The following is a 25,897-nucleotide window of genomic DNA, read 5'->3' as shown; positions in this document are numbered from 1 at the left end:
GTCCTCAATTCTGGGGTTCTGAGGCAATAGTAGTACACGCGGAGCCAACATGCCACCCTCTAAATGATCTGTGGAATAAAATATCCCTTCAAAATTACGTAAAACAAGGGTTAAACTAATCATAACAGTAAGCTAAATAGCCTGGTGATAGTGTAATTCACTGAACAAAAACACAATCCCCATTGGATATACACAAACATTTTAATCAGTCACGCAGTTTTACAAATGTAGACCAACATGGTAATGGGTGGATCAACTGGAAAAAGAAAACTTTTTTAAAAAAAGGTGTAACTGTCAAAAAATCAATATTTAAAAGTGTTCCAACCATTGTCTTTCATCAGGTTTTGCCAAGGTGCAGATTAACTGAGGGAGAATTAACAAATGTTTGTTTTTTACTATTACTTTCATCGAGCTTAAGTGATGGACAGAGGAAGCAGCACTTGTGATGGGACAAAGTTCACAATAATTTATAACATAACAGACTGGATGTTAAAACAGGATGGATGTGTTGATTGAGAGGTATAATACCTAATAAAAGGAGTCTGCATGCTCCAAGGACAAAGCAGACTGTAAGCAAATACAGAATAATGCGATGACAACTGGGGACTGGGATATACCGTACTGCCATAAAGAGCCCAATTTATTAAACAAGCCAAAAATCCATTAAGTCATAATTGGGGGCATGAGAACATTGGAAATAAATATGGACGGTGTGCACCGTAAGGTGAGATCCTACCAAGCTGTAGATCAGACTGACTGCGCAGGATAGTTAATATCTAAAATGTGATTAAGTTTCTTTGGTAAAAAAAAAAAAAAAAAAAAGAATATACATTTTGGCAACCATTACGAAACAACGGTCATTATCACCTTCATGCCCAATATTAAGTTTATTTTGTAATCAAATCACACAAATGCTTAAAAAAAAAAAAAAGTGGCACTTTGTTACCCCCCCTCCCCCCCCCTCTTTCAGTCATTCAAGTCCTTCCTTTACATCTGGAGAAAGCTGGAATACTAGGACACCCCCCTCCCCATCCAAAAAAAAAAAAAACGCACTGCACTCTCTTAACATCTCATTGGTTGGAAGAAAAGTCCAAAAAGAAATGGGGCAAGATATAACCAGTCGGTCGTCAGAAATTTGGATGTCAATTTTTTAACACACACTTCTTAAAAGTCTTTCTTACAAGAAAGTTTGTGCATATGGGTTGGATACAGTTGACAAGATTGTCATAATACCATTCCTAGTTAACACAGTTACCATCCTAGTCCATAAAAGCAAATGTATATAAAAAGTCAAACTAAAAGAAAAAAAAAAACACTGATTTTGCAGACCTACTGTAAACTTCTCCCATTACTTTGCACCTTAAAATATTATTTAAAATGAAAGATTCATATTATGTAACTAATCAATTTGATTCAGGATTGTAACTGGAGACTTTCCTAGCAGTGAGGCCAGATGTCTCCATGCTGTGCTGGGTCAAAGGCTGAGGACAAGGCAGAGTCAGGGAAACGAGGCAGGGAAAGGGAGACGAGGCAGAGTCAGGGAGACGAGTCAGGGAAAGGGACAGCAGTGTTTTGTTGGTTTGGTACAGGGGTCTTGGTCGGGGTCCTGTGAAGAACTAGGGGTAATCCTGCGTTCCAGGCAGCCCTACTGCACCCTCCAGTCCTGAAAGAAAAAGAAAAGGTTTCATAGAGATCTTCTGTCACACTGAACTACTGCAGCCAATTAACACATATTTCAACTACTAAGTCTAGGAAGAGCGATCGATCATTTTACAAAACACTGATCGTGACGGGCATTTTTGGTACAAGTGTGGTTATAAGTCACTATTTTGCCTTTTTTTTTTTTTTTTAAATTGGTGTATACATGACATTCGAGTGACTTTTTCCTATTGATTAGCAACCTATTTACACAAATGAACAACTATTCAGTCTGTACACTATACATGAGCCAGTTAACATCTGATAAATTTCAAACATAATATGCAATAAAATTAATGCTCACTGCAGCAAAGGACCCCCCCCCCCCAAAAAAAAAAAAAAAAGATTAAACTCACACATAAAAATGTCAAACAAAAAGGACATCCTTCAGTCCACTTCTCATATAGACATTCAAAAGCCAAGGAACAAGTGTTACTTAAAACCTTCAGTACACTTTACATGAAGAACCGTTTCTTTGTTCTGGGCTACACTGGTCTCCTTCTCAGTCGTGGTATCATGTTCTCTTATCAGAGGAAACAGCCATGTTTACTGCTCTCAGGATTTTGTATACTTAGATTCCATCTCCAGTGCCCTTCCAGAATAGAGAATTGGTGCTTATGACTTTTGCAGCAAACCTTATAAGGCCAGGATTTGTCCTGTTTCAATATTGATTTCTTCCATCATGCAATGAATACCATTGTCATCATGAGCCCAGTTCATAGACATTTAACTCACTTCATATGCTGCTCATAAAAATATGACAGCAAGTGCAGTTACTCGGGTGACTTGTGAAGAGGCTTTGTAATGGTAAAAGGTTGACACTTTGACAGACAAATCTTTTACACCAACAATTCATACATTTTTCTAGTTCAGCATGAGATTGCATAAATAGTTCATTTGCTCAGTTTTAACATTGCAGAAAATGAACATTCAGTTTTATAAAACCAGTCCTGTATTCCAGAATCTTCTGTCCACCAGGGGTATTCAGTGCAAGGTTCTATGGGTTTGTTTGGCAAAGGTCACCGTTTCAAATCCCTTGGCTAGCAGAGGGACGTTACACCAACTGCTCAAGAGCATCGTGTGACCCTGCTCACCGATTCTGATTTGCAAGTTGCTTTGGACAGAAGTGTTTGCTACATAAACATAATGTAAATGACTATGACTCTTAAATGTGGGCTGGTGCCTCAAAATATGAATTATATGCTTAGAAACAAAAAAGTAATAACGACTACAATTAACCACGCAAGAACACCATGCATTAATACTTCAGTTGCAGTAGTTTAATACACATAAAAATAGGGGTATTAGTTTTGGATAAGACCACACCAGGTAGCCACAATACCATATGAACTGTGCCAAACAGAACAAAGAAATGTTGGTTGCTGGTGAGTAATTTGAAACCAATTCCGTACCTTTCCACTGCAAATTAACTGTTGCCATGCCTTAAAAATTGGCTGCAGCACCAGAAAATTGCCCGTTTGAAACTGCAAACCCATGTCGTCAGAATGTGGGGAGGGGGTTAACAATGCAGTGTATGTAAACCTTTTCCCTCCCCAGTGTTAAACGTTTTGTTTGATTTTAGCATTTGCTGAAAACATGCGGAAATTACAGTAGAGGCCGCATCAGTAGTACTGAGTAAATTATTAAATGTTACATATAACTTTAAAAAGGGGGGAAACAACACAAAACAGTATGATATGTAAAAAGTTTGAGTGGTTCACTGATTTGTATTCAGTATTGGCCTGCAAAGAGCAACCGTGACACGTTTCCTTACACAATCAAAAACTGGTGCTTGCTCTCCCGAGTCTATGTTCGACACAGTGACAGTCAGTCAAATGACTCTGGTGAAACTGAAGTTTTGAATGAGCTGCATCTGAATAAATCCAGGGATTATTAAGCCACACCAATGTCTTGTCCGTGGATTTACTCAAACTATGTGTGATGCCCGTCTTTGTACGTTTATCTGTACATGTGAAATACAAATACAAAATCTACACAGCAAAAAAAAGAGCAAATAGTTATAAACGTTAATTAGTAATGCTTCGTAATGTAACTAGCTAATGTTTCATAATAAATAAATAAAAAACGGACTGATGCTAACTTAAGAACCAGCACTTAGGTTAGCATCAGCCTAAACACAAACTCAAATGTTGCATGCCAGTTATGGTACAGATACTCGCTGTCTGTTATACATCGTTTTTAACAGTGGAGATACCAGGACCTGCTACTTGAGCACCACCTGAGGACCAGCTGGGCACTAGGAACCTCCTGCAGAGCTTGGCACAGCCTACCTCTGCTATACCGTTTCCATGTCGTCGTTTCCGCTCCCCTCCTCTTTGAGCGTATCCCCGTCGTTGGACGCCTCCTCCACGTGGGCCAGCATGTCAGCCATCAGCGCCTCCTCTAGCTTCTTCCTCACGCTGTACACCAGCTCCTCCTGCTTCCTGATTCAGGAAACGGCAAGTATGCCTGTAAACCTCGAAGCCTTTTCCTTTTGTGCATAAGCAGGCGATGCCTCAGAAAAACTGTCACATTTTACATGGAGCCCAAAGGAATCGCATTTTCGTATCAGATTTGCATGTGGAAAAAAATGCAATTGAAGAAAGCACGACTACCCTGCTCATTTTCTGCACCGACAGTTACGACACAGGGTAAATGGAAGAAAGATGGCAGACAAATAATCATTACACATGGCCTCTTGCTCTCCTTGCAGAATCTCCAATCAGAGTGGGTACCTGATATCTTCATCCGTCACTATGAAGGCTTTGCAGAGGGGCTGCGATGTGTTGAGCCACACCCCCGGGTTCTTCTCCACGGCGGCCGACAACTGGCCCGTAATGGGAGCAGCACTGGTGTGCAGGGCACTGGCGATGGCCGAAAGCAGGGTCTTGTCCGTACACCCCGGGCCCACTCCTGAGGCGCGATAAACGCGTGCGATTGAGAATGTTACCCACGACAAATATGCCGCACTGCTCCCAGCGCGATCAGGATAGCTGCGAATGCAACACAGCCAACCCAGCCTCCGCGCTCATTCACCTTGAAGGCCCTTGGGAAGGTCCATAGTTTTCACCAACTCCTCCGCGATGTCAAAAGCATTCAAGCCGCTAAGCTTCTTCTCCCAGAACAGCTGCAAGCATAAATAACATAGGACAGGGCACATTAGAAATCAAGAACAGCTTCCAGACCACAAAAAAAGGACATCTTTTTCATTACTCAACAATCCATCATGTAGAGTGGACAAAAAAACACACTGTTTACCAACACATACCTACACGCACACACAAAGGCTAAACATTTGCCGTATTTCACCTGTCCAAGTCAAGGACTATACTTTTATGCTTTGTCCAGGGAGGCTATTCAAATCACGGTCCTCCAGGACTGAGCACTGCTGGTTTTCCAGCTTTCCTTTACCTGTGAGTCAGGTGTGAAGCCTCTGGCCAATCAGAATCAGTCATTATTAAACTAACTACCTGGGAGAACTGAATACAAGGCCTGGATTTGGAATGGAGGGCCAGGCTTGAAAAGCCCTGGCTTAAGGCATAACCTCATCAGACCATCTTCTGCCTATAACCTGGTTTACTAGATGGGGGGGGGACTTTAAAAGAGTCTGACTCATGATTGAACCATCACCCCCACCCCCTCCCCAAATTCTAAGGTCTAACACTGTAGACTGCAGTTTACCTGTCTTGGCTGGTCGATTGCTTTCTGGGGGTCTGTCTTCACCTTGTTGCTGGGGTGATTGGTGACCTTGGTGACAGGCTGTTTGAAGATGGATGCAGTTTGTCGCACTGGCAATGACGTGTTCAGGTCAGGCTTTCCCTTTAGCGTGCAAACAAAGGCACCGTTAGCCGAGCAGCCAGCCCAACTCAAAGCTGCAAACCTGGTAAGTGTTGAACTGCACTATTGTCACACACTACAACCATCGTTGAATCAATTCCCCAGTTATACTGACAGCCAACCACTAACTGGAATAGCTTTTGAATATTAAGAGCTTTTGGGACGGGCTCTGGTCCCCCATGACCCTGAATAGGACAAACCCGTACAGCGGATAGATGGATGGATGGATGGATGGATGACAATGGAGGTTTGTGAAGGGAGGGGGTGTTCTTTGCATCATATTCACACCGAAAAAAAAGAGTTAAAAATGAATAAACATCTATGGTTATGTTGTCTCTCCAGTCCGGTTAGAGCTTGATGCTATTCAACAGGGTAGGGAGAAATTCTAGGAAGTTTTTGATGCAGCAAAATGCTGAAAAACATACTGACACAAAGGTAAACACCACCATATATTCAATACTGGGGAATTTAAACAGCAGCTGTAAAAACATAGAACTATTCTGTTCCACAATGATCAGGGTTGTTTAAAAATCTGAATGAGCCACAGAAACTAGTCAGAAATGTCACTGTGACCTTCTCTGAGAAATGCAAGCGTCTATCCCGTATAAGGCCAGACCAAAGCAGTACATATACAGTCAAACCTTTTATTGTTAATGTCCTTCCATCAAAGAACCATTCCTTGTCAATACTACTTTACATAAATGCAGCTTCAGCAGTGAATTTCAGCAATATACAAGCAGTAGCAGGGAATTTTCACAAAGGCGCCAAGTCTGCCTTGATCTAAATGAGCAGAAGAACAATGAAACATTTACCCACAATATAGGTTGCTTTTCCACTGGCATACAGGAACCGGGCCTTACTCGACCTGTACTACGCAAAGATACTTGTTATAGCGCGGCTCCAGCTCACTTTAGGTTTGGAACAAGACAGTGACAAAACCGGAGACGCTAATTTCCACGAGCACCTCTGTCAGAATGGCCATGTTATGTTAGTATCAAACACTAGTAAAACTAGCATTAGCTTGTGTTGATTTGCATTACGAATCCATTCCATTCAGCCATTCTACACTCATGGGCAAAGAAAAATGAGCCAAACCCAAATAGCACATTAAGCTTTGGCCCATTTTTTTGCCCAGGAGTGTATAGTACTTTTTACTTAGCAGGTAGAAAATTTTTTAAGTTAGTAGTTACTGACAATGCATCAATACATCACAACGTGTGATACTACTAATAATAAATAATATATATCCTTCAGATAATCCATGCATATTGACACAGATCAGCAGTATCTCCGTGCATTTCAACCAATCAGATGGTGGTTTGGTCACACTTTCGGCCTTGCCATGTCCGCACAGGTAAGGGGTTGTGTGTGGCTTGCATAATTTACAAAGGAAAACTGTCTCTTCGCGGTACAGCTTGGGTACAGATCACTCCTTGGTGGCAGTGGAAAAACGACAATGGATTCTACCACTTAACGGCTGAACAAAAAGACCACAGCAACTACCAAAGAAAGAACCAAACAAGGGGGGGGTTTCAGACCACTCAGGGTGCACTCTGGGTAATATGCAAAACATTTTAAAACATCATGGCCTTCAGTAAAGCTTCTTAATTTCAGCACAATGATCAGAAGAAAAAAAAAAGATTCCATGGGTACAAAAAAGGAAGAAAAAAAACAGAAATTCAGTTGACTTTCGAAGTTCACCAATTTAACAACCCCAAAGAGGAATATCTCCAGGTAACTAGAGGCTATACAAAAGGGCTGTTCAAGACTGATGCAACAGTTTTCTATGGAGAGTTAGAAGGCCTGATGCAATATACAAAAGGAATTTCATATTCTTCCCAGAGTAATTCCCCTTAAATATGGAGCCTCCATGCAGTTACAGGAAAATCCCCTTGAAATTTGATCAACTTGAGCTGTTCCTCATATTTAATCCACCAACCACTGCAGCCCTTGTAACAAATGAGACGAGACTCTCATATTCCTCACATTTACTCGGCCAAACCATGGGGCTCTTTGTTACCAGGCTCCTAGAAATATCATTTCAAAGCCACCCCCCCCCCCAACCCCCAAGCAATGGCACAGAGGATTCTTAAGGACACTAAGGAGGGAGGGACCATATATTTCTATATAAATGAAAAAAATACCATCTGTGAAGAGGGTACCGAGAAACTGGAGTATGACTATATGCATCCGATATCCAAGAATCACAGACACTCTAAGGAACAAACGACACTATAAATTTCCATTTGGGAGAAGATAATGATCGAGGACTTGCAAAAATGGTGAATTTTGTCTAATGCACATGGACAACTTTCTAATCATCTTTCGATTAATATGTTGTCCAGAGATTAAAAACATTTTCCTCTAACAACCAGAAACTAACCTATGCAAACCATAAAGAACTGGGGGGGAAAAAAACTCAGATTAACCATGCAAATCCAGATAAACTGCAGTCACCAGACAAACCAGCCAAGTAGAGGGCTTCTACCAATAATGGTTTTAAAAAATCATTATGAACAGAAGGAAATGTAAAAAAAGCTAGAGACAAATAAGTCAGTCTTACAGAACAGTAGTTTTTGCCTTCAGAATGTCTGCATGTTACAAAGGTCTGCATTGTCAAACAAGGAAACTGCCCTCCCCCCTTAATAAGTAACTGAAGGTTTGTGAAATACTGTTTCCTTGAAGCAAAAACAAAGCTAAAACAGTACTTGTTAACCTCAGTTTGAAGAAGAAGAAAAAAAAACAGAAGATTTTCAATACATCCTGTTTATGCAACAAGAAAATGGTGTTTGAAACCTGTGCCATTAGCTGATCTTTAAAGCATCACAGCCTTTTTACTCAAACTTGGAAAAAAGGTGTTGGTGTGCATATCAGAAAAAAAAAATCCAAACTAAGTTTTCATTTCAACTGAATGACTGAGAAAAATGCTTTTTGCAAGAACTAACCAGGAACACACACTGTACCTAAAGAGCACATGACAAGTTTATGATACAAGATTAATAAACTTACAGGCCAAAGTGAGAATCCCTTATGGGTATGTGCCTTCAAACTGTCAGCAACATAGATAATGTTCACTTGCATAGCTCATGCATCTCAAACAGTGATCAATCAGGCCAAAAAACTCATAATAGTTAACCCATCAGAAGTTGTTTCAGTGTTTCAGTGTGAGGAAGAGTGAGGGATTACTGATGTGGAAAAAAAGCCAAGCCTTCGATACTCTGTAGTGTACTTCTGTCTTAATGGAATTAATTTTGATGCTTAAAACCAAATGCTTGTCAAACATGTACAATGCACATATTGTAGGTGAAGACAGATTGGTAACGTACTAAACCTGGCCAAGTTACCAGCTCATTTTTATCGAAACCAAGTTTAAGTGTTAGCTAGCTGTTCATGGACCACTACTGTAGCATAGCAACTGATTCATTTCAAAGTGCACATTCACCATATTTTCAAACAAACATTTCATTGGTATAGGTGAGACTTGGTTTGATGGGCATTTCATCATCAGATATTGGGATTAGAGATAATCATGTGATAAAACTGAAAATGTCATGGCTGACGGTCTAAAGGAACAGCATTAGATGGTTAATAATGTTTTTATGCAGCAAGCATAAGAACGGTTAAGAAAATAAAATGATTCATGAGTGAAATATGGTTGATAATAAAATACACTTAGTAACATACGGACAACTAGAGATTGCAGCTTCTACTCCTAAGATTGACTACTCTCTACATGTATGAATAGTATTTACGGGAGGAGTTCTTTCAGAACAACAGCACTGAAAGAGACCAAGATTATGTGATTCTGTCAGCATATAGATCCCTCTTCGCAATACCAGCACGGCCTGGAGCTCTAGGGAATTATCTTGCACTCTTCCCTCAGCCTTTACCTTTGTCTGGTTGTTGTTATCATAGCGAACTCTCTGTCGATTCTTGTTCAGTTTACTCATCAACATCTTTCCGGTGCGGAAGTCAAAGGAGCTCAGGTCCATGGAGTTGCCCAGGTAACGGGCCAGCTGTGGCTTGCTCCGGAACTTCTTGCCAGCTGGGCTGGGGGAGACAATGGGGGACAGCACACATTACAGTGTCCCATCACGTCGGCACCGGACACTGATAGGTCGGAGCAGGTGGGCAAGCAGCAGCGAATATGAAAGGCTGCGGGGGCGACACAAAAGTCACAACTGCATTCTGATATGTGCATTGATTTCAGTACTGCAGATACAAACACACACATACATGCAAAAATAAGCATATTAGCAAGGCAGAGTTTACCAGCCAAAGACAAGTCCAGACAATATCAAACACAGGAACCAGACATGGATATGAACAGAAAACGGGCAAAAACATGGGCATGCAATTGTTACCCTGGGGGCTTAAACTAAACCTGAACACGAAGGTGAAAACAGCTGAAATGTGTTTATCAATCTGAAACGTAATATCGTCGATCGCAACAAATCAATAATGTTCTTAACAATGAGAAAAAAACTGTCGTCTAATTATTGTTTTTCATTATACTGCTTACTTAATGTCATTTTTACATATGACTAACATTGGATAGATCGAAAGATCACGTGTTACGAGCTGGGTATACGAATTGCTAAGAGTGACTCAAAAGTCGAGTGCCAACAAATGAATGGTAAAATTAGCCTTTCACTGCGACTTGTTTGTCGCATTTGGCACAAAGCGATACGATCGACTGCATACTGCGGCGTTGAAGTCCTACATATGTATCTGTAGTTTACTTTTGGCGCCCTATATACTACTACGTGAAAGCAGGCAGCTATTCGGGGTTTAAAGGCCGCAATATTAGATCTAATTCGTCGCGACGGCCATTCCTGCGGATGCCGCCGCACATGCCGACATACCGGCCTAGCAGCTCGGGATCACTATGCCCGAAAGCAGCCAGCCTAATCAGTGCCTCCCCCCCCCAACCCCGGGTGATGCACCGGCATATGCAAGGCCTAACAAACACGTTGCATGATTGACAATACAATGAGACGTCGAGCTAGCATTCATCACATGCAGGACCCCCCCCCCCCGGAACAGCTCACAATCTCCATAGCTACTGACCATCAACCAGTTTGCGTGCGTGCACCACAGCGCAGCGTAATAAAACGAGCATACGGTACCACAAGCTATACACACGACCCGCCTCCCCCCTTCCTCGCCTCTGTTCCTCCTCCTCTTCCTCGCTTCTGCTAAGAAAAGGACAGCGCGGGTCGTTTCCTGTGCATAGTAAGCTAAGCATGCGATTCCGATGATGGAAGGAAGAATAGTGGCCATAGTCCCCTCCCTCCACTTGCACAATCTGACGCCCATAGACGGCCATCGCCAAAAGAGAAACAAAAACAGCCAAGTACCTCGTGTACCCAGTTCCTGACCTGTAGCATTACGAAAACAAGACTTTAGTTGAAACTAATATTAGTATTTAAAAAAAAAAAAAAAACAGCAGCCAAAGGCAAATTCATTGACGCCGCAAAATAGCACCACCCCCACCAACTTTGTTTGTATCCCCCCCATGCCCCGTCCGACAGTACTGCCCGTAAAACTACATAGTATCACCATCTCCTCCTCACTCAGTACCTAAAATAATAGACATCGCTTTTCCCCGCAGACAAACCCGACTTTCTGGTCACTTCTTCCCTTTTCCAGCCCTTGGGGAGAGCCGAGCACTCCCACCTTTTCCTCTCCATGCTTCTCCCGAGTTTTATTCCGCCGAAGTGGAGACTTTGTACTCTCTTCCCCCCCCCCAACCCGAATAAATAAAACGTTAACTTTACAGCTTCAGCAAATCTTAATTTTTCTTGTATTTAATACCACATGGTCCCTTCAGCCGCGCGGTTGCTATCTTTCCAGTAATTATATCGCATCTTTTTTCCCCTTTGTCACTCAGCATATCCCTCCGCCGTCACTAAACCGCATCACGACCCTCCTGTCAAGATAGGGCAAAGAAGGATTCATCCGCTAGGCGTCAGTGTATGTCTTCAAAAAAGAAGCATTTTCCACCATCGTGTAACTGATGATGACGCTGCGGTGTATAAAAAGTTAATTCAAGATATTCTTATAAAACACACACAAAGCGTACAGCATGAAATTTTTAAGCTTGAGTTGACATACATAACGTCAAGGTGTGTATTTGACTTAGTAGAGTACGCTAGTGTCATCAAAATCAAGAGGAATAATTAATAAATATATTTTCTTAGAGGTTTTACATGAAAGAAAAGCAAATACTTCAACTGCAGTTGGATATCTCCTCGCAGTAAACAATTAGGCTAGAAGATAAGGTGATTTCAACATAAACTGCATATTCAATATTTTAGGAACAAAATAAAAAAGTGATTTGCACGGCTGCTGTCTTGTCATTCGTAACAAAGCACTAATCCGAGCTTGTTCTTAAATTTATAAATCATTAAATGCAGCCAGATGAAAACCGTGCGTGCACGCCATATTGCACCAATTTATATTTGCAGGGCCAGAAAACGCACAACGAAACCGAAGTTTGCATTTAAAACTAACATCATCAAATATATATTTGCATTGTTTGTTCTAAAAGAACGAGAGAAAGAAATCGTTTTCGCGAAGTATTACAATTTCCGTTCTCAAACGGAGCACGTTTGTTGAGAAACAAAAGATTTTCAAAATTACCATTACTAGTTTCAAGCCTTCTTGGCAATGGTATGCTATTTATAAACGTTTTTTTAATACCAAAAGCTTTAGAGATACAAAAAGCCACTGTCTGCACCGGCTCAACTGCAGACATGCATGAAACAGACAAAAACATTTTACACGACTAGCTGTCTTTCTAACTACGACACAAAGCTAAATATTGCTCGCCATTTATTTTTTCTTGTTTCTTGCGCGGGCATTACTTACTCGTTTTTGTCCATTTCGCATACTACCTCGATTTCTCCCTTTTGGTGTATGCGCTTAATCCGTTCTCTCCTTCCCCTCTCTCATTCCCCTCCCCCTTCGATGAGAGAATCAAGGACATCATTTGTGCAAGTAGCATGGAAAAAACGATGCCAGATTTGGAGAATTGGTAATGCAATAGAACCCGAAGGAGGCGGGGATTTTTTTTTAATAGTATTTAATCCACGAAAGAGAAATTTATCGCAACGAATGCATATTTTTGTAGGTTTGTTTTTGACATGTACGTGCCTTTATAAATACCATGACACGCAGGTGCGAACAAGGAAAATTTGTACCATATGATATACAGACGGTCTCTTCTGATGTTAATTCCAGCGCAACTTTCCAGCAAAAGTTTAACTGGTCTCGATTACTCTGGCAGTGCATTACAGTCTCAGTCACGATTAGCAGATGTCTTGAACTAATACATGTGGTAATTAATGCAGACCAGTTTAGTAGATTTCCATTGGGAATTAGAAGAAATTTACAAAGACTGTTTACAAAAGTAGCTGTTTTTTAAACGCTATTGTGAAAGCGTGACGGGTTATTGTTTTGGCGATTTAAGGAAATTTATAACAGCTGGGCTGTAAGCTGCCTTGTATGGGCATCCGATCAAGGAGTACTGTCCATTAGAAAACAAAAAACACCATTACATCCACGAGCGGTTGTTTGTTCCACCCTTGTGTAGCGAGCGGACCATAAATATCTTTCAGCAACAGAGCTAGGGTTGAACCATTTTATTTCTGAAAAAGCAGTGTTCTGAAAAAGTCAGTTGCTTGAATAGAAAAGACTAATTTAAACCCTTCAACAGAAACAATCTTAACTGATGTAAGTTAAAGTAGTAATTATTTTGGAACCCATCACACATAGTTGAAATAAGAAACGCTTAAAATACATTTACAGAACTTTGGTTATCATTATTATTTTTTAGAAAGTGAACGGAATCGGACACATACAGAAATAGCTTTGAAAGTAAAGTTTATTCACATAAATTACAAAAAATGAACATAAAAGTAGCGGATTATGGACGGTGCCCACTGCCAACAGCCCACGTGGTTGTGCCAGGGAACCTCCAAGCTCAGTGCAGACGAAGAGGGCCACCCCCAAACCATCGGCACACTCCAGCCCTGTACAAATAAACAGTCAGTATGTCTGCAAGACAATTTAAAAAAAGCAATGTAGGTACCTGATGCTTCTGCAGTTCCTTTCTTAAAGAGTAAAAATAATTCCATCTACTCCTTATAAATATTACAGTACATCGCTACACAGAAATAGTTCAGTATCTCTAAGTAATTTATTTCGTTTAACAGAAGTGCTTAGACCCATTGAACTGTAGTGTAAACTTTTCTAAGGAAGCCCTGAATGCGCTCCTCATGTGATCTGCAGCGAATATGAAAGGCTGCGGGGGCGACGAAGCTTTCAAATACCAACTCACCGTCCATCCCACGGCTATGCATCTATTCGTCGTTCTTAAATTTTCCATTTATGTAGGGCACATAATCCAGAATTACTCTCCAGTCTGTGAAATGGACTAGACCCACCGCACCTACGGTGCCCCAGCCGACCATTGTGGGAACCCTGTCAATGAAAATGCACACGATAAATTAATTTAACAAAGTAAATATGAAAATTACATTGTGCATTCCCTTGTGAGTATCACAATAGATATCATGTCTATTTAATAACACGTTGTATTTAATCTGGTTGCTCACATAACGCTTTAGAAACAATTAACTACCGGGTTAACCTTGGACTGAATCTTACTATCTACTTGCATCAACCTACAGAAATTAAACATGCACCTATGATTACTATACTGATGTCCTTAAGTATCCCCCTCTATATGCTAAATAATTCAATGTCTTCTGTGGTATTTTATCCACTAGTGGGAGCAGCGTCAGAGTCAAAGAACACTAGGAAGGTGGGCCATTCGCTTCACAGTAACGAGAAAAAAAGTCACAGTCCGTATTAATATCGGTTCACAGTCACCGAACGCAATTGTCCCAAACTTACCACGCTTTGAAGATGGAAATATATTTGGGTCCAACCGCTTTAGTAAGCATGATCAAATTTGACCTTCTTCTGTAGCACAGTACAGGGTCTGATGACTATGCTAGGACCCCTGTAGTCGTCTTGAGCGCCTGCACAAAAATTAGAAATGTGGCCTTTCCACTGCGCATGCGGGATAACGACTGCAACGCCGCCGGGCACTTCACTTTTTTAAACCGTCGAGAATAACCGGAATTTATCTATATAGTAGTTTGGTATTCATTTCTTTCACAGTTGTGATGCATGTATGGTTTAACACCTAATGCTTAATTTTGTTTGATTTAAACACAAATTCTGCCTTAATTTTTTGCATTTAAGAATTCCGTCTAAACCCAGTACTTTTTGGCGAATAGGTATTCAATACTAGAACAGCAGTGGAAGATACTTACTAAATATACCGGCTAATTTAGAAGGACGTTGCGAATTAGAGTATGGTGTTAGGATTCTTTTAAAATACACATAAAACACCAAAAGAAGTCCTAATAACGTCTTTTAGCACTAGGCAACAGGGTTGCTAACTCACGCATCTGGTGCGACACTCGCGCTTTCTGACTCACGCAGACGAAAGAAATCTTACGGCAATCTATTTTATTCCATCAGAAACCTAAAATTAGTTACCTCAAAAGCGTTGCGGTAGATTTCAAACCCTACAGACTATTTTCAAGGTAATAAAACTGTTACATACATGTAAATGCGTGCGCATGCACAACATGAAACTTCTACACGAAGTCATGGGAATAACACGATTCAGTGAATATTCTCCACATTCACTCGTTAACAGGGAGCACTGAGTGCACTTGTTCATTGTCATTTTGATGAGTTACTAAGGAAGCAGACATGCCACTGAATTTCCAGTGGGGGGCAGGAATGTATACAGGGGTCAAACAGCCAAGTGTGCAGCATGGACTTTGACTAAGGAATGATGTGTGTATATTTGCATTCCACCATAAAAGTTAAGTTTATAAGCACCAAATTGCATTAATTGATAAATTTCTAAAGTCTTATTCTATCCAAGGTGGCTCCAGCCTTGTGCTTCTTGAGATTTGCCTCAGGCAGTTTCATGTGACTTATAATAGTCTTCCAACATAGGCATGTATATAAACATGCATTTAACAATTTCAGTTGAATCATTAACTAGCCTCACATATACAGTTCACATTCTTACAGCAATCTTACAGCTAAATGTTGATTTCTCAAATTCCCTTCATGCAGGTTATCAGTGACCCTAACAGCATGCTACATTTTTTGGTTAACCTTGCATTTAAAACTATGAAAAATGGGGAAAGTATGTCCTAACTTAAGTACTCTCTCTTTAATCTGCCGGGAAACTGAAATTTTATTTTAAAGATTCTGTTGCAGATTGAGATACAGATTTTCAGATTAGGCAGTTTCAACAAATAACGACATTCAGCACTGCAGCATGCTGGGCTCTCTAAGTGTTAGGACTTGGAAACCAGATGGAATGAAACATACAAAAAAAAGAATAAAAATCAGTTGAAGAACCATTCTGAAAAAGCAATCCTAAGATTAAGTTTAAAAAAATATATATATGCCTATAGATTCATCTGTGAAACCACTATTTTAGCATCAGCTGGTATATTCGTGTGTTCAGCTATACAGCATGGAAACGTTCCCCTTGTCCAGTCTTGGAGGGTTGGAATCCAGCACAGTTTGCAGATTTCCCTGGTCAAACATCCTAATCAGCCAAGCACCCAGTACAGTAGGTGTGTCTTAGCAGGGAAATCTGTAATCAGTGTTGCAAATCGGCTTCCCAGGACCGCAATTGGAGAAACCTGCAGTATGGTATATTCTACAACCCTTGCTCCCAGGTTTGTCAACCATTGAAATGTTGTTCTAGCAAGTACATTCTGAGCAGAAAGCTGAAGGCGTGTGGCGTCACACCGCCAAGTCTGTGTAGGCAATCACAGCGTCACTGGGTCTGACTCTGACCCCATGCTTTGCTCACTTACACACTGTTGAACAAAAGGATCTGCCAAGTAAATTAACACAAATGTCTGTGGACCTTGTAGCCTAAATATGCCGTTTTATCAAAGTGACATTTAATTTTGTACTAAACCCCAATTCAATAACAAATATCTGTTTAGAAAAGGCTTAAGTAATGCAAACAGAAGTGTAAATTACTCAGGCCTATCCACACTTTTCCCGCTCTATAGCATTTGCTTAGAATAAACATGGCATTTGGTTTATGGTGAGAATTCCAGAAATAGCTTTGATTATTGCAGTTCGGAATATTTTATTTGCCTCAAACCATCCACATAAAAGTTATCTGGAGCTATAACGAATTTGGAGCAGCCTAAAATTATATATAGATCAATAACTGCTTACCGTTGTATGCCATAATTCACTCCAAACAGCAGCATAAACACAGCACTGAAAGGCCACTGTGAATGACTGTCATGATGTAGAAATTTTAAGACTTGAATTTTTTCCAATAGATCACGGGTTTGCTAGATATTAAAAAAATCATCAATAATAAAAAATGATCAAACCCTTATTTTTATTTTTTTAATTATACAAGTTTCAAAAGACAGACTGAAAAAGTATAATTCTGTTATTAAAAATGGCACATTTATTGCTACATTACTGTTATATACAGGACAGTTCTCAGTAGCTACATATACATCATATATATGTATATTTTATATATATATATATATATATATATATATATAATGTATATATGTATGAGACAGAACAGAAGACAAGGACAGGAGGCACTCTAAGAACACAAAACTTGTGTCCTCAATGCAAACATGAGACGCCGGGTTCCGTAGCAGTGCGCATCCACGATGTGATTGGAAGGACAGAGTATCCTTTTGTTATTAGCATCAGACAATTTCACCACCAGCAAAACATTCTACATGAGATGCACTTTCACCAATTCACCGAGAATGTTCAGCCTTCCCGGGGGGGGGGGGGAAAAACGGCAACCTTGGATTCAGGAGAGCACTGTTAAATTCTCTAAAACCACCAGAAGGGGCTGAACACTGTCGAGTCCACACCACTCAACGCTGCGATGTTAGAACAGCAATCTGTACGGCGAACCTGGCGTCTCCAAACTCATGTCTCGAGCAGCACTGACTGGCTGTCAGTCATGCGGCCGCTGCACACAGTAAGGAAGGGAGGAGGAAGGAAGAACGAAAAAGAAGGACAACAAATATACTCCACAGCATTATCTAAACAGTAGCTTGGAGAAACGATCAAATCCAGTTTAAAAACATCTACCAAAAAAAAAACAGGTTTTGCTCTTTTGTCTTAATGTTCCATTTCCTTCTTGTATATTTTTAACTTCTTTTTAAGTCACATAAAATAGGATGTACCGTACATCATGAAATACAGGACACATTATTCTTTAAAAACAAACAGATTGATCTGAAAACATATTCAGGCACTGAAAAGGCATCACCCTCCCATCATGACATCTGAAGTCTTTAGAATGAAAAGGCCACTGACATTTTTTAGATGTGAACTTGAAAGAAAATCACTCAAAAGAACTTCCCCATTCCAGACTAACAATGCACATACATTTTTTGTTTGAACTGGTAATTGCCTGAGAATTCAGTCGTATTCGAACAGGCATGAATATGGATGTATTGAAACCTTTTTTTTTTTTTTGTAACTGACATGCAACAGCCCCACTGTTTCATTTACACATTTCCCAACAAATTTCAGGATACTGCAGCCACATTTGGAGCCTAAAACCTATTATTCATGTGTGGAAAACAGATTTGTTTTTTTAGGAATAAACTTGATGTCCGTTTAGTTGAAAATCCAGAACCAGTCAGCATCAGCATCTGAACTATACATTCCAAACCACTATGAATGAGGGAGGTTCTCCAGTCTCAAAGCCTGATGCTCTAAAATAGTATTCTTTAGAAGCATATACCCTTAAAATGGGTATAGGGTTATTACATGGTGTCTAACCTTCCTTAAAGGAAATTAATATCTCAAAAACAGAAATGACATTACATTTCAATTTGACACCACAAACATCCCTAGAATCCTCAAGAAAGATGGGTGGACCTTCCCGCAACCACACAAACGTAATGGCCAAGAATCCATTTGTTAACAAATAGCATCACACTAATGACTAAATTGGAAGTCCACTTATAACTATACAAGTTACACGACCTGGAGGAAAAAAACAAACCCTTTGTTCTCACCATTTTCAGAAAGTAATGCCACAAGGTAAATTATCTTCTCCCCATTTCATGAAGTTCTTCAACCAAAACGTGAAATTCTAAGGATACACCTGCTCTCTATAGCTGGTAATTAGCATTTGCCTTCGAACAGACCACAAACGTGACAAGAAGCCATCCCATTTTCAAAAGCAATCTGTGCTTTTGACACACTGACATCTCTGAATTTGTTCAGTATAGACAGAGTGAACTATATATAGTTACCTTAAAAATGACTGCTCCACTTAATGTCAGCTTAAGTGGAATTACATCAGAAGACAAATTTTACTCCAATTCATCCAGAGTACTATAGAGAGCAAGTTCCTCACAATTTTAGTTTGCGTTTTACTGTTGATCTTAAGGGGAAAAATAAAAAATAAAAAAAATCACCTTCTGAATTGAACTGTGAAGCAAAGAGGACATTTAAACAGAATGGTGACTCCTATGAGATTTAAAAAGCAAGGATCGCATCTCTATTCCCTTCTACAAAAAAAAAAACAAAGTCCCAGCTATAATTCTTTAAACACCTAAAATGTATAGCTTGATAAAAATATAATATATATATTTATATATTTAAATTTGCTCATCTGACATAAAATAACATCCTGACCTTTACCTATGCACGAACTGGGACACAGATCATGTAGCTTCACACCACGCTTGCTCCGGAAAGCCGGTGCCAACAGAAGAGCGTGGCGGGAAGAAGCCAGGAAGGCGGCGGTAACTCCGGGAAGGGCTGCGTCCCCGATTCCAGCGGAACCGGTCTGCCGACGGTCCCGGGAAGCCACGATTTTTTCCAGAGGGGCAAGCAGAAAGGGAATGTCAAATGCCGGACGGAGGGAAAGAGCATGTCACTTTAAACTTCCTGAAATCCCTTTTGTTTACTCGGGAGCCGGACACGGACCGGCGTAGAGGAGTACCGCGCACGTGCATTGACAGAGCCGGGCTCGCTGCAGTACAGACACGCCGCAAGAGAGGGAGAAGATGAGGATCACGTGTCAACTGAAGCCTCCACACCTGGCTTGAAAAGAACAGTGAAAGGGGGCAACCCACGATATAATATTTGTCTTAAAATAGTACTTTTCTTTAACACAGATATGCCACTAGAGAGACTTTGTGGAGCACAATACTGCAGGGTCCCCATGCCTTGCCATTTAACACTGGACTGGAAGAGCCAACCCCCCTCCCCCATCCCCCCCCATGCAGAAAGTCCAATGAGCAAATCCGCATGTCCCGCTCCAGGCCCCATCTTATGCGGAAGTCAAGGCCGAGAAGTCCGGATCGTTTCTTCAATATAAATATGGCTGGGGGTTCTTTCTCTACGTATATAAGACTACTGTTATTAATGACAAAACTACACAGGAAAATAAAATAACTGCAATTGCTCGTAGAAGCAATTCCCAAAAAAAGAAAAAAAAGAAAAAAGAAAAAAGAAGAAAAACTTTGTTCCAAAGATGTAATTGTGTTCAAATGTCTCACAAAACATGCGACTAGGCACAGATCTCCGTGACTCATTTTGATGATGTCCTCTCCTCCGAGTAACTTTCTGGGCAGTGTGAAATGTCCACGTGCTGCAGGACAGCACTAATCCATGATCCATAACGTTAAGATTGATACCCAATGTTGATTTTTTTTTTATATATATATATATATATATATATATATATATATATATATATATATATATATATAAAATAAAATAAAAAACCCACAACAATTCACATTTGCGCTGGTAGCTCTGATCCGTCAGTTCACTATGTCAGTTTTGGCAGTATGGATGTGTGTATAGGTTTGTATGTGCATTGCTATTCACTTGTTTGTACACAGACATCAATATATGCACACACTAAGAAGAATGATGGAAGATTCATATAAGGCCACATCTTCCAAGAACCCAGGAAATTCCACAGGATCTGTAGGATGAAAAAAAATTCACCATTACACATATTTCCAGACCGTTAAGACAGTTGTACATTAACACCAAACCAAAGGTTAGAATAACAGGGCCTAAATAACCAGACTGATTCTGTAACTTGAATACAATTTATTAGTTCTAATATATAATATAATTATTCATTCATTAGTTTTCCCTTATTTAGGTTAATAGTTTCTATTTTGTTTTTTTATGTTCCATGGCCCAGGGGTGGGCAGAGGCTCTCTGTAAAATGGGACACTATTTTCTGCCAAAATGTTATGTTATTATTATTAATATGTGCTGTAAATAATAGACAGTCTTAAAAACAACAACATGTCTTTCTTTGGACTCAGTTGCATGAATCCTAACCTACTGTTTGGTGTCTTCCTGCCTTTGCCTACCTGCGTGTTACATATGGCTGACGGGGTTGTGCCCATCGCCTCCCAGGCCAGGGTGCCCCCCCGAGAGCGACATCTGGGAATCGCCCACCACCCCAGAAACCTTCTCCTCCTCCCTCCGCTTCAGACAGGCGGCCTTGGGGTTCAAGTTGCGTTCTTTGACAGAAGAATGCAAACATCAGTTGCTGCACTGCAGTGTACGGGACACAGCATCAAGGAGGACATACTCTGCTAAGACCTTCAAAACAAAATGTACCACATCCCTCAAGCAACTTCAGAGAGAGACCAGTTTTTTTAGAAGCAGCTCCATTGGGCAAAACCAGTGAGCTGAATAACTAAAGATAAGATGGGTGATGAGACAGACAGTAATGCTAAATTTTCCTGATGCATACATTGGGTCAGGGGTCGTGTAACTTTTTGGTCAAAGGTCTGCATCAGATTTTTGTTCAAAGTCAGAAGTCCGGAATAATTAGCGGCACCGGCCAGGTACAGGAGCCGCTCCAGAGCGGCACCGGCCAGGTACAGGAGCCGCTCCAGAGCGGCACCGGCCAGGTACAGGAGCCGCTCCAGAGCGGCACCGGCCAGGTACAGGAGCCGCTCCAGAGCGAAACGGCACAGGGACGTGGGCGACGGCCGGCCGGGGGTCTGACCTCGCACTTGCTGCTCCAGGTTGAGGATGACATTGACGGCCTGGTGCAGGATGAGCAGTTTGGTCTGAGGTTTGTCGTTGCTCAGGTGCAGCTGGCACATTCGGCCCAGCTCCTTGAAGGCCTCGTTGATGTCTCGCACCCGCAGCCGCTCGCGCGCATTGTTGGCCACCCGCCGCTCCTTCTCCCGCTCGATCTTCACCTCGGCCGGGAGGTCTTCATCATCATCCTCGTCTTGACTGAAAGGCAGCAGCAACGAATATTGGAGAGGCACCTTGCAGCTGGACACCAAAGCACGTGCCCTGACACTCAGACCGGACCGTCGACGATAATGTGGCCCCAATAAGCTACAGCGAACGACCAAACGGCCAAATGGAAACAGCAGCAAAAGCTCATCAGGCTGCAACGTCGTGGAGCCAGCAGCTCCACACAGTCAAGGCACCTCTTCCTGCCGTGTCTTAATACGATGAACACGGCTGCGAAACAGCCCCCATTTCTCCTGAGTGTCACCTGAGGGAACGAGCGCCTGCTCATATCGCAATGCCACACCATACCGCTGCTCAGAACCCAACACCAGCTACGTTAGTGTCAATCCAGAAGAACTCAAATGCAACATCTGTGCTCAGAGTCTCCTTCTCCGGATTTCAATTGTTGGGACACAACTTACAACCACGCAACTTAATGATGCAGTCGACGCCTCCATGCACACAAAACACACTTAGAGCTCTTTTACAGGTGGCGTCTTAAATGTTGGTCCAGTCTAAATAAGTTAAGAGAAGCGACTGAGGTGCAACTTAACCCTGCATGTCATGTAAAATACAACACAGTCAGGACTTCCTGTGCCGCACAAAGAAAACAGCAGACAGCAACACAGTGTGAAAATATGCCAGGGAATACAGAACCATAAGAGAACAGCGGGACTCTGTTTTGTGTGTGTGTGTCGTAAATATTACATTGTGGGAACTAAAATGTCCAAACAACTTGACAAAAACCTGTTATTTTGACCTTGTGGGGACCATTGTTTTGGGAGGGGAAACTCAATTTTATAAAAATAAAAAAAATAAAAATACCGAAAGTCATGTATTTTGCTTGGTTACTTATACCTAAGCTTAAGGGTAGGGGTTAGGGTTATCATTGTTGAGATTAGAGGTTTTCCCCTTAGAAATTAATGGAGAGTCCCCACAAAGATACAAAATACAAATGTGTGTGTGTCTGTATGTGTATGCATTACTGATATATTGGTCCCCACAATATTTTTTAAATGTCCCCACAATGTGACAAAAAGCTGTTATTTTGGTCCCCACAGGGGGAAACTCATTTATAAAAACCTGTGACTGCTGCCAAAAAACGATAAGTCTTCCATCTTGTTTAGAATACTTACGGTTCAAGGATAAAGTTCTCATAATTGGGATTAGAGTTATGCCCATAGAAATGAATGGAGAGTCCCCACAAAAATGCAGATATATAATCTGAGTGCGCGAGTGAGCAGCCCCCCATGCAGGAGGGTACCGAGCAGAGCGGGCCGGAGCGGACACCTTGTTCTCGAGTGCGAGACCTTGGAGTCCTTCTTCTCATCATCAGACTTGTCTCCGATGGATGCATTCTCGTCGCCCTCCTTGTCCTCCCTCTTGATGTCGGAGTTGCTGCTGGAGTTCGAGGAGCAAGCGATGGCCCCGGGCAGGCCTGCGGAGGCAGGCCGTGTTAACATCTGTCGCGGCACAGAGCCGTCGGAGCCCTAAAGGAGGGGGGCAGTCGGCCCGCCCGGACGCTTACTGGCAAAGCCTTCAGGTTGTCCTCCAGGCTGCGTGGGGACTGAGGCATGGTGACTCTGCAGGAGACTGCCGCTGTGGGGGAGGCCTGCCGAATCCTCGTGGTGGGCACCCTAAGGGGCACGGGCACCTTTAGCCACCTCTGAGAATCATGGCGTATAACTCTGCTTATAGCAAATTGTCATATCATCCATCTGTGGGTCGTATCTATATTATTATTATTATTATAAACACTCATTTTTAGGATTTATATTCCCCCATCTTATTCCAAGGCATTTGATAACTTTTATACAATAAACATACATTTTCTTGTAGACTTTAGCCTTTTCTCTGCACTGTGGACCATCCATGCAACATCTGCTGTGCACTAAGCGTATGCTCGCCTATCCTGGGACCAGTATGCGCAAGAATTTATCTAATCCAATACAACAAAATCAATTTCTTATTGTCTTTCCGCAGGAGATTACAGAACAAAAAGCCCTGAAGTGGAGGAGCAGCCGGCAGCTGAGAGATCGGCGCCCAGCCGAGCGCCAGTCACTGGCCCGCGGGCACTCAGTCTCACCATGGCGGGGTGCCGGCTGCTCAGGGCCAGGCCGGCACTGGAGAAGGCCGGCGTCAGCCCCCCGAGGCCCCCGTTGTGCACGGAGGACACGGCACTAAGCATGCTGTGCATGTCCGAGTGCTGGCCCACAGCGTGGCTGCGCAGCACGTGGATGGCTTCCTCTAGCCGGTCCTCCATCTTGTTCTGCAGCAGAGGGGTGGGCATAGGAAGGTCAGAGCCAATCAGAGACGCGCTGCATGGGCGTGTCCGTCAGAGAGCACAGAGCAGCCCCCCCACGCCAACGCCCGCCCCCACTTACCAGCGTGTGCAGGCCGCCCTCGTAGCTGGGCGAGAGGGTCTGCGCAGGGGTCCGGGGCCACTGAGATCCAGCCGCTGAGGAGTGGACAAAGAGATGAACAAACGAACCTGAATTCAGGACTCGAAAGGTCTTCTTAGGATCTCTGCTCCAATTACAAAAACTGCACCAATGAGTCAGAAGAAAATATACTTTTGAACACTTAAATACTTAGGCATCTCAAAAAATAGACAGTAACAACTACATTTTACATGCCTTAGTTAACAATCCTCGGTAAATTAAATCTAGATTCTTACCAAATCCATATATAAATCTGGATTTCTGGGGATCAAGTGTCAGCTTTCTGTAGATCGCATCCATAAGATGCAGCATAACTGGTAATTTGCTATTCCCTCGGTACACAGCAGATGGCGCTGTTAAGCCATTTTGAGACTTCGACAGCCATTGACCACAGTTAAGGAACATCTGCGGTCTTGCACTATGTTCCTCGTTTCTGCATGTCTCGAAAATCTGACAAGCATGAGGCCCTGGCTAAAAACGTAGCTCCAACCACCCCCCCCCCCCCCCCATCCCGTGGTACAACTTCAGTGTGCATGCCGTACCTGCAACAGCCTGAGGGGAACCCACTGGAGTGGACGGGGTGGAGGAGAAGTTGTTGCTGTTGTGGTCGGAGGGGTAGATCTGCAATTTTAAAAAAAATGCAGGTAAACCAAGAGGCTCCACAGAGACGACAGGCTGAAGCCCCTTGGGGCAGCGTCGGTGGTGGGGGGGGGGGGGTACCGACCGAAGCCAAAGCCTTGCCGATCTCGTCCCCGGAGCTCCCCGTCGTCGTGCCTCTGCTGGCTGCGAAGGAAAAGCCGCAAAACATGTCAGAGCGCTAACATACCGCAGTGACACACGCACGACTCCCAAAAAGAGAACAAAAACCACACGGGGTCTGCAAGGCAAGACATGCACCGTGCAGCCCCTGCCATTGAGGAGAACTTTCCAGAAACAGGTGCATATAATGGGGGCAATTAGATCAGAGAGCAGTAACCGCATTAAGCGGTAAGGAGTCCGAGCGTCATACCCATTATGCTGTCTGCGCCATTGATGGGGGGGGTGTGATTGGACACACCGTACCCCCCCGGGTTGGAATGGAAGCCTGAGGGCAAGCTGCTGTTCACTTCGCTGCCATGGAGAGGGTAACTCTGGAGGTGGGGTAAGAGGCGGGGATCAGGGCAGGGTAGGGGGCAGACATGGGCCCGATCAAGACGCGCACTCCAGAGCATGATCCAAAAGAGACAAGCGGGGGTCTCCGGTGACCGGTGGGGAGACGGAAAAGCAAGCGAATAAAGCAGGAAGGGCTGGGAGTGATGCGAGGGCTCACCATGCGGTCTTGGGGGTTAATGGCAGTGAAGGACCCTGGCTGGGCGATGTGAGGCGAGTTCCCCAGCATCGGGGAGTACCCCAGCTGGCCAGGTGGACCAGAAGAGCCCCAGGGATCTGAGGAGGGCTGCAGACCCTCTGTAAACACAGGCAGAGAGGGAGATGAACAGAAGTCACCGGAGCCCCGTGCTGGACGAGACGCCACAGTAAAAGAGCGCCCCCCCCACCCCCACCCCAGGACGCACACGCGG

The 25,897-nt window shown here is 42.6% G+C and overlaps 3 protein-coding genes across 15 annotated transcripts in view; all 3 read right to left on the bottom strand.

Moving 5' to 3' along the window:
- Nucleotides 1-182: 182 nt before the first annotated feature.
- On the bottom strand, nt 183-12,561 carry LOC111860284 (methyl-CpG-binding domain protein 3). Of its 10 annotated transcripts, none has more exons than XM_023843828.2 (8): nt 12,409-12,560; nt 10,665-10,733; nt 9,426-9,585; nt 5,380-5,517; nt 4,735-4,825; nt 4,434-4,611; nt 3,990-4,142; nt 183-1,663 (listed from the first exon to the last, which is right to left on the bottom strand). In XM_023843828.2, exons 1-7 carry the CDS (start codon nt 12,420-12,422, stop codon nt 3,995-3,997), a joined length of 798 nt encoding a protein of 265 aa, XP_023699596.1. In that variant the 5' UTR covers nt 12,423-12,560; the 3' UTR covers nt 183-1,663; nt 3,990-3,994. The 10 variants fall into 10 exon arrangements, with proteins under 10 accessions (XP_023699596.1, XP_023699598.1, XP_023699593.1 ...); XM_023843830.2 differs by having other exon boundaries at nt 10,665-10,730; nt 12,409-12,542; XM_023843825.2 differs by lacking the exon at nt 12,409-12,560 and adding an exon at nt 11,119-11,555.
- Nucleotides 12,562-13,405: 844 nt separating this feature from the next.
- On the bottom strand, nt 13,406-15,035 carry uqcr11 (ubiquinol-cytochrome c reductase, complex III subunit XI). 2 transcript variants are annotated; one of them, XM_023843913.1, is made up of 3 exons: nt 14,458-14,585; nt 13,880-14,022; nt 13,406-13,571 (listed from the first exon to the last, which is right to left on the bottom strand). In XM_023843913.1, exons 1-2 carry the CDS (start codon nt 14,505-14,507, stop codon nt 13,902-13,904), a joined length of 171 nt encoding a protein of 56 aa, XP_023699681.1. In that variant the 5' UTR covers nt 14,508-14,585; the 3' UTR covers nt 13,406-13,571; nt 13,880-13,901. The 2 variants fall into 2 exon arrangements, 1 of the variants encoding a protein (XP_023699681.1); XR_002842010.2 differs by lacking the exon at nt 13,406-13,571 and adding an exon at nt 15,017-15,035 and having other exon boundaries at nt 13,883-14,022.
- A 1,954-nt stretch (nt 15,036-16,989) lies between these two features.
- The window catches only part of tcf3b (transcription factor 3b), a 30,322-nt gene continuing 21,414 nt past the window's right edge, over nt 16,990-25,897 (bottom strand). For all 3 annotated transcript variants that reach the window (XM_072699561.1, XM_072699563.1, XM_072699562.1), the window contains 11 exons: nt 25,648-25,784; nt 25,348-25,468; nt 25,063-25,121; nt 24,881-24,959; nt 24,282-24,355; nt 23,984-24,166; nt 23,426-23,534; nt 23,188-23,335; nt 21,656-21,891; nt 21,009-21,161; nt 16,990-20,605 (listed from right to left, as the gene is read on the bottom strand). In XM_072699561.1, coding sequence (XP_072555662.1) covers nt 21,016-21,161; nt 21,656-21,891; nt 23,188-23,335; nt 23,426-23,534; nt 23,984-24,166; nt 24,282-24,355; nt 24,881-24,959; nt 25,063-25,121; nt 25,348-25,468; nt 25,648-25,784 — 1,292 coding nt within the window. In that variant the 3' untranslated portion in view covers nt 16,990-20,605; nt 21,009-21,015. The remainder of the gene's footprint in view (nt 20,606-21,008; nt 21,162-21,655; nt 21,892-23,187; nt 23,336-23,425; nt 23,535-23,983; nt 24,167-24,281; nt 24,356-24,880; nt 24,960-25,062; nt 25,122-25,347; nt 25,469-25,647; nt 25,785-25,897) is intronic.

The sequence above is a fragment of the Paramormyrops kingsleyae genome, chromosome 15 (assembly GCF_048594095.1).
Source record: "Paramormyrops kingsleyae isolate MSU_618 chromosome 15, PKINGS_0.4, whole genome shotgun sequence".
Taxonomy (NCBI): Eukaryota; Metazoa; Chordata; class Actinopteri; order Osteoglossiformes; family Mormyridae; genus Paramormyrops; species Paramormyrops kingsleyae.
The sequence above is the reverse complement of the archived record's forward strand: the minus strand, read 5'-3'. Positions and strand labels throughout refer to the sequence as shown.

What these genes read in the sequence shown, in the direction of transcription:
- LOC111860284 (XM_023843824.2), bottom strand. Translation starts at nt 10,864, where the DNA reads ATGGCCGTCTATGGGCGTCAGATTGTGCAAGTGGAGGGAGGGGACTAT. An exon ending in CAATCGACCAGCCAAGACAG is followed by an intron (nt 4,826 to 5,379) that starts GTAAACTGCAGT and finishes TTATGCTTGCAG; the next exon opens with CTGTTCTGGGAGAAGAAGCT. An exon ending in GTGACGGATGAAGATATCAG is followed by an intron (nt 4,143 to 4,433) that starts GTACCCACTCTG and finishes TTCCTGAATCAG; the next exon opens with GAAGCAGGAGGAGCTGGTGT.
- uqcr11 (XM_023843913.1), bottom strand. Translation starts at nt 14,507, where the DNA reads ATGCTTACTAAAGCGGTTGGACCCAAATATATTTCCATCTTCAAAGCG. An exon ending in ATTTCCATCTTCAAAGCGTG is followed by an intron (nt 14,023 to 14,457) that starts GTAAGTTTGGGA and finishes TTTCATTGACAG; the next exon opens with GGTTCCCACAATGGTCGGCT.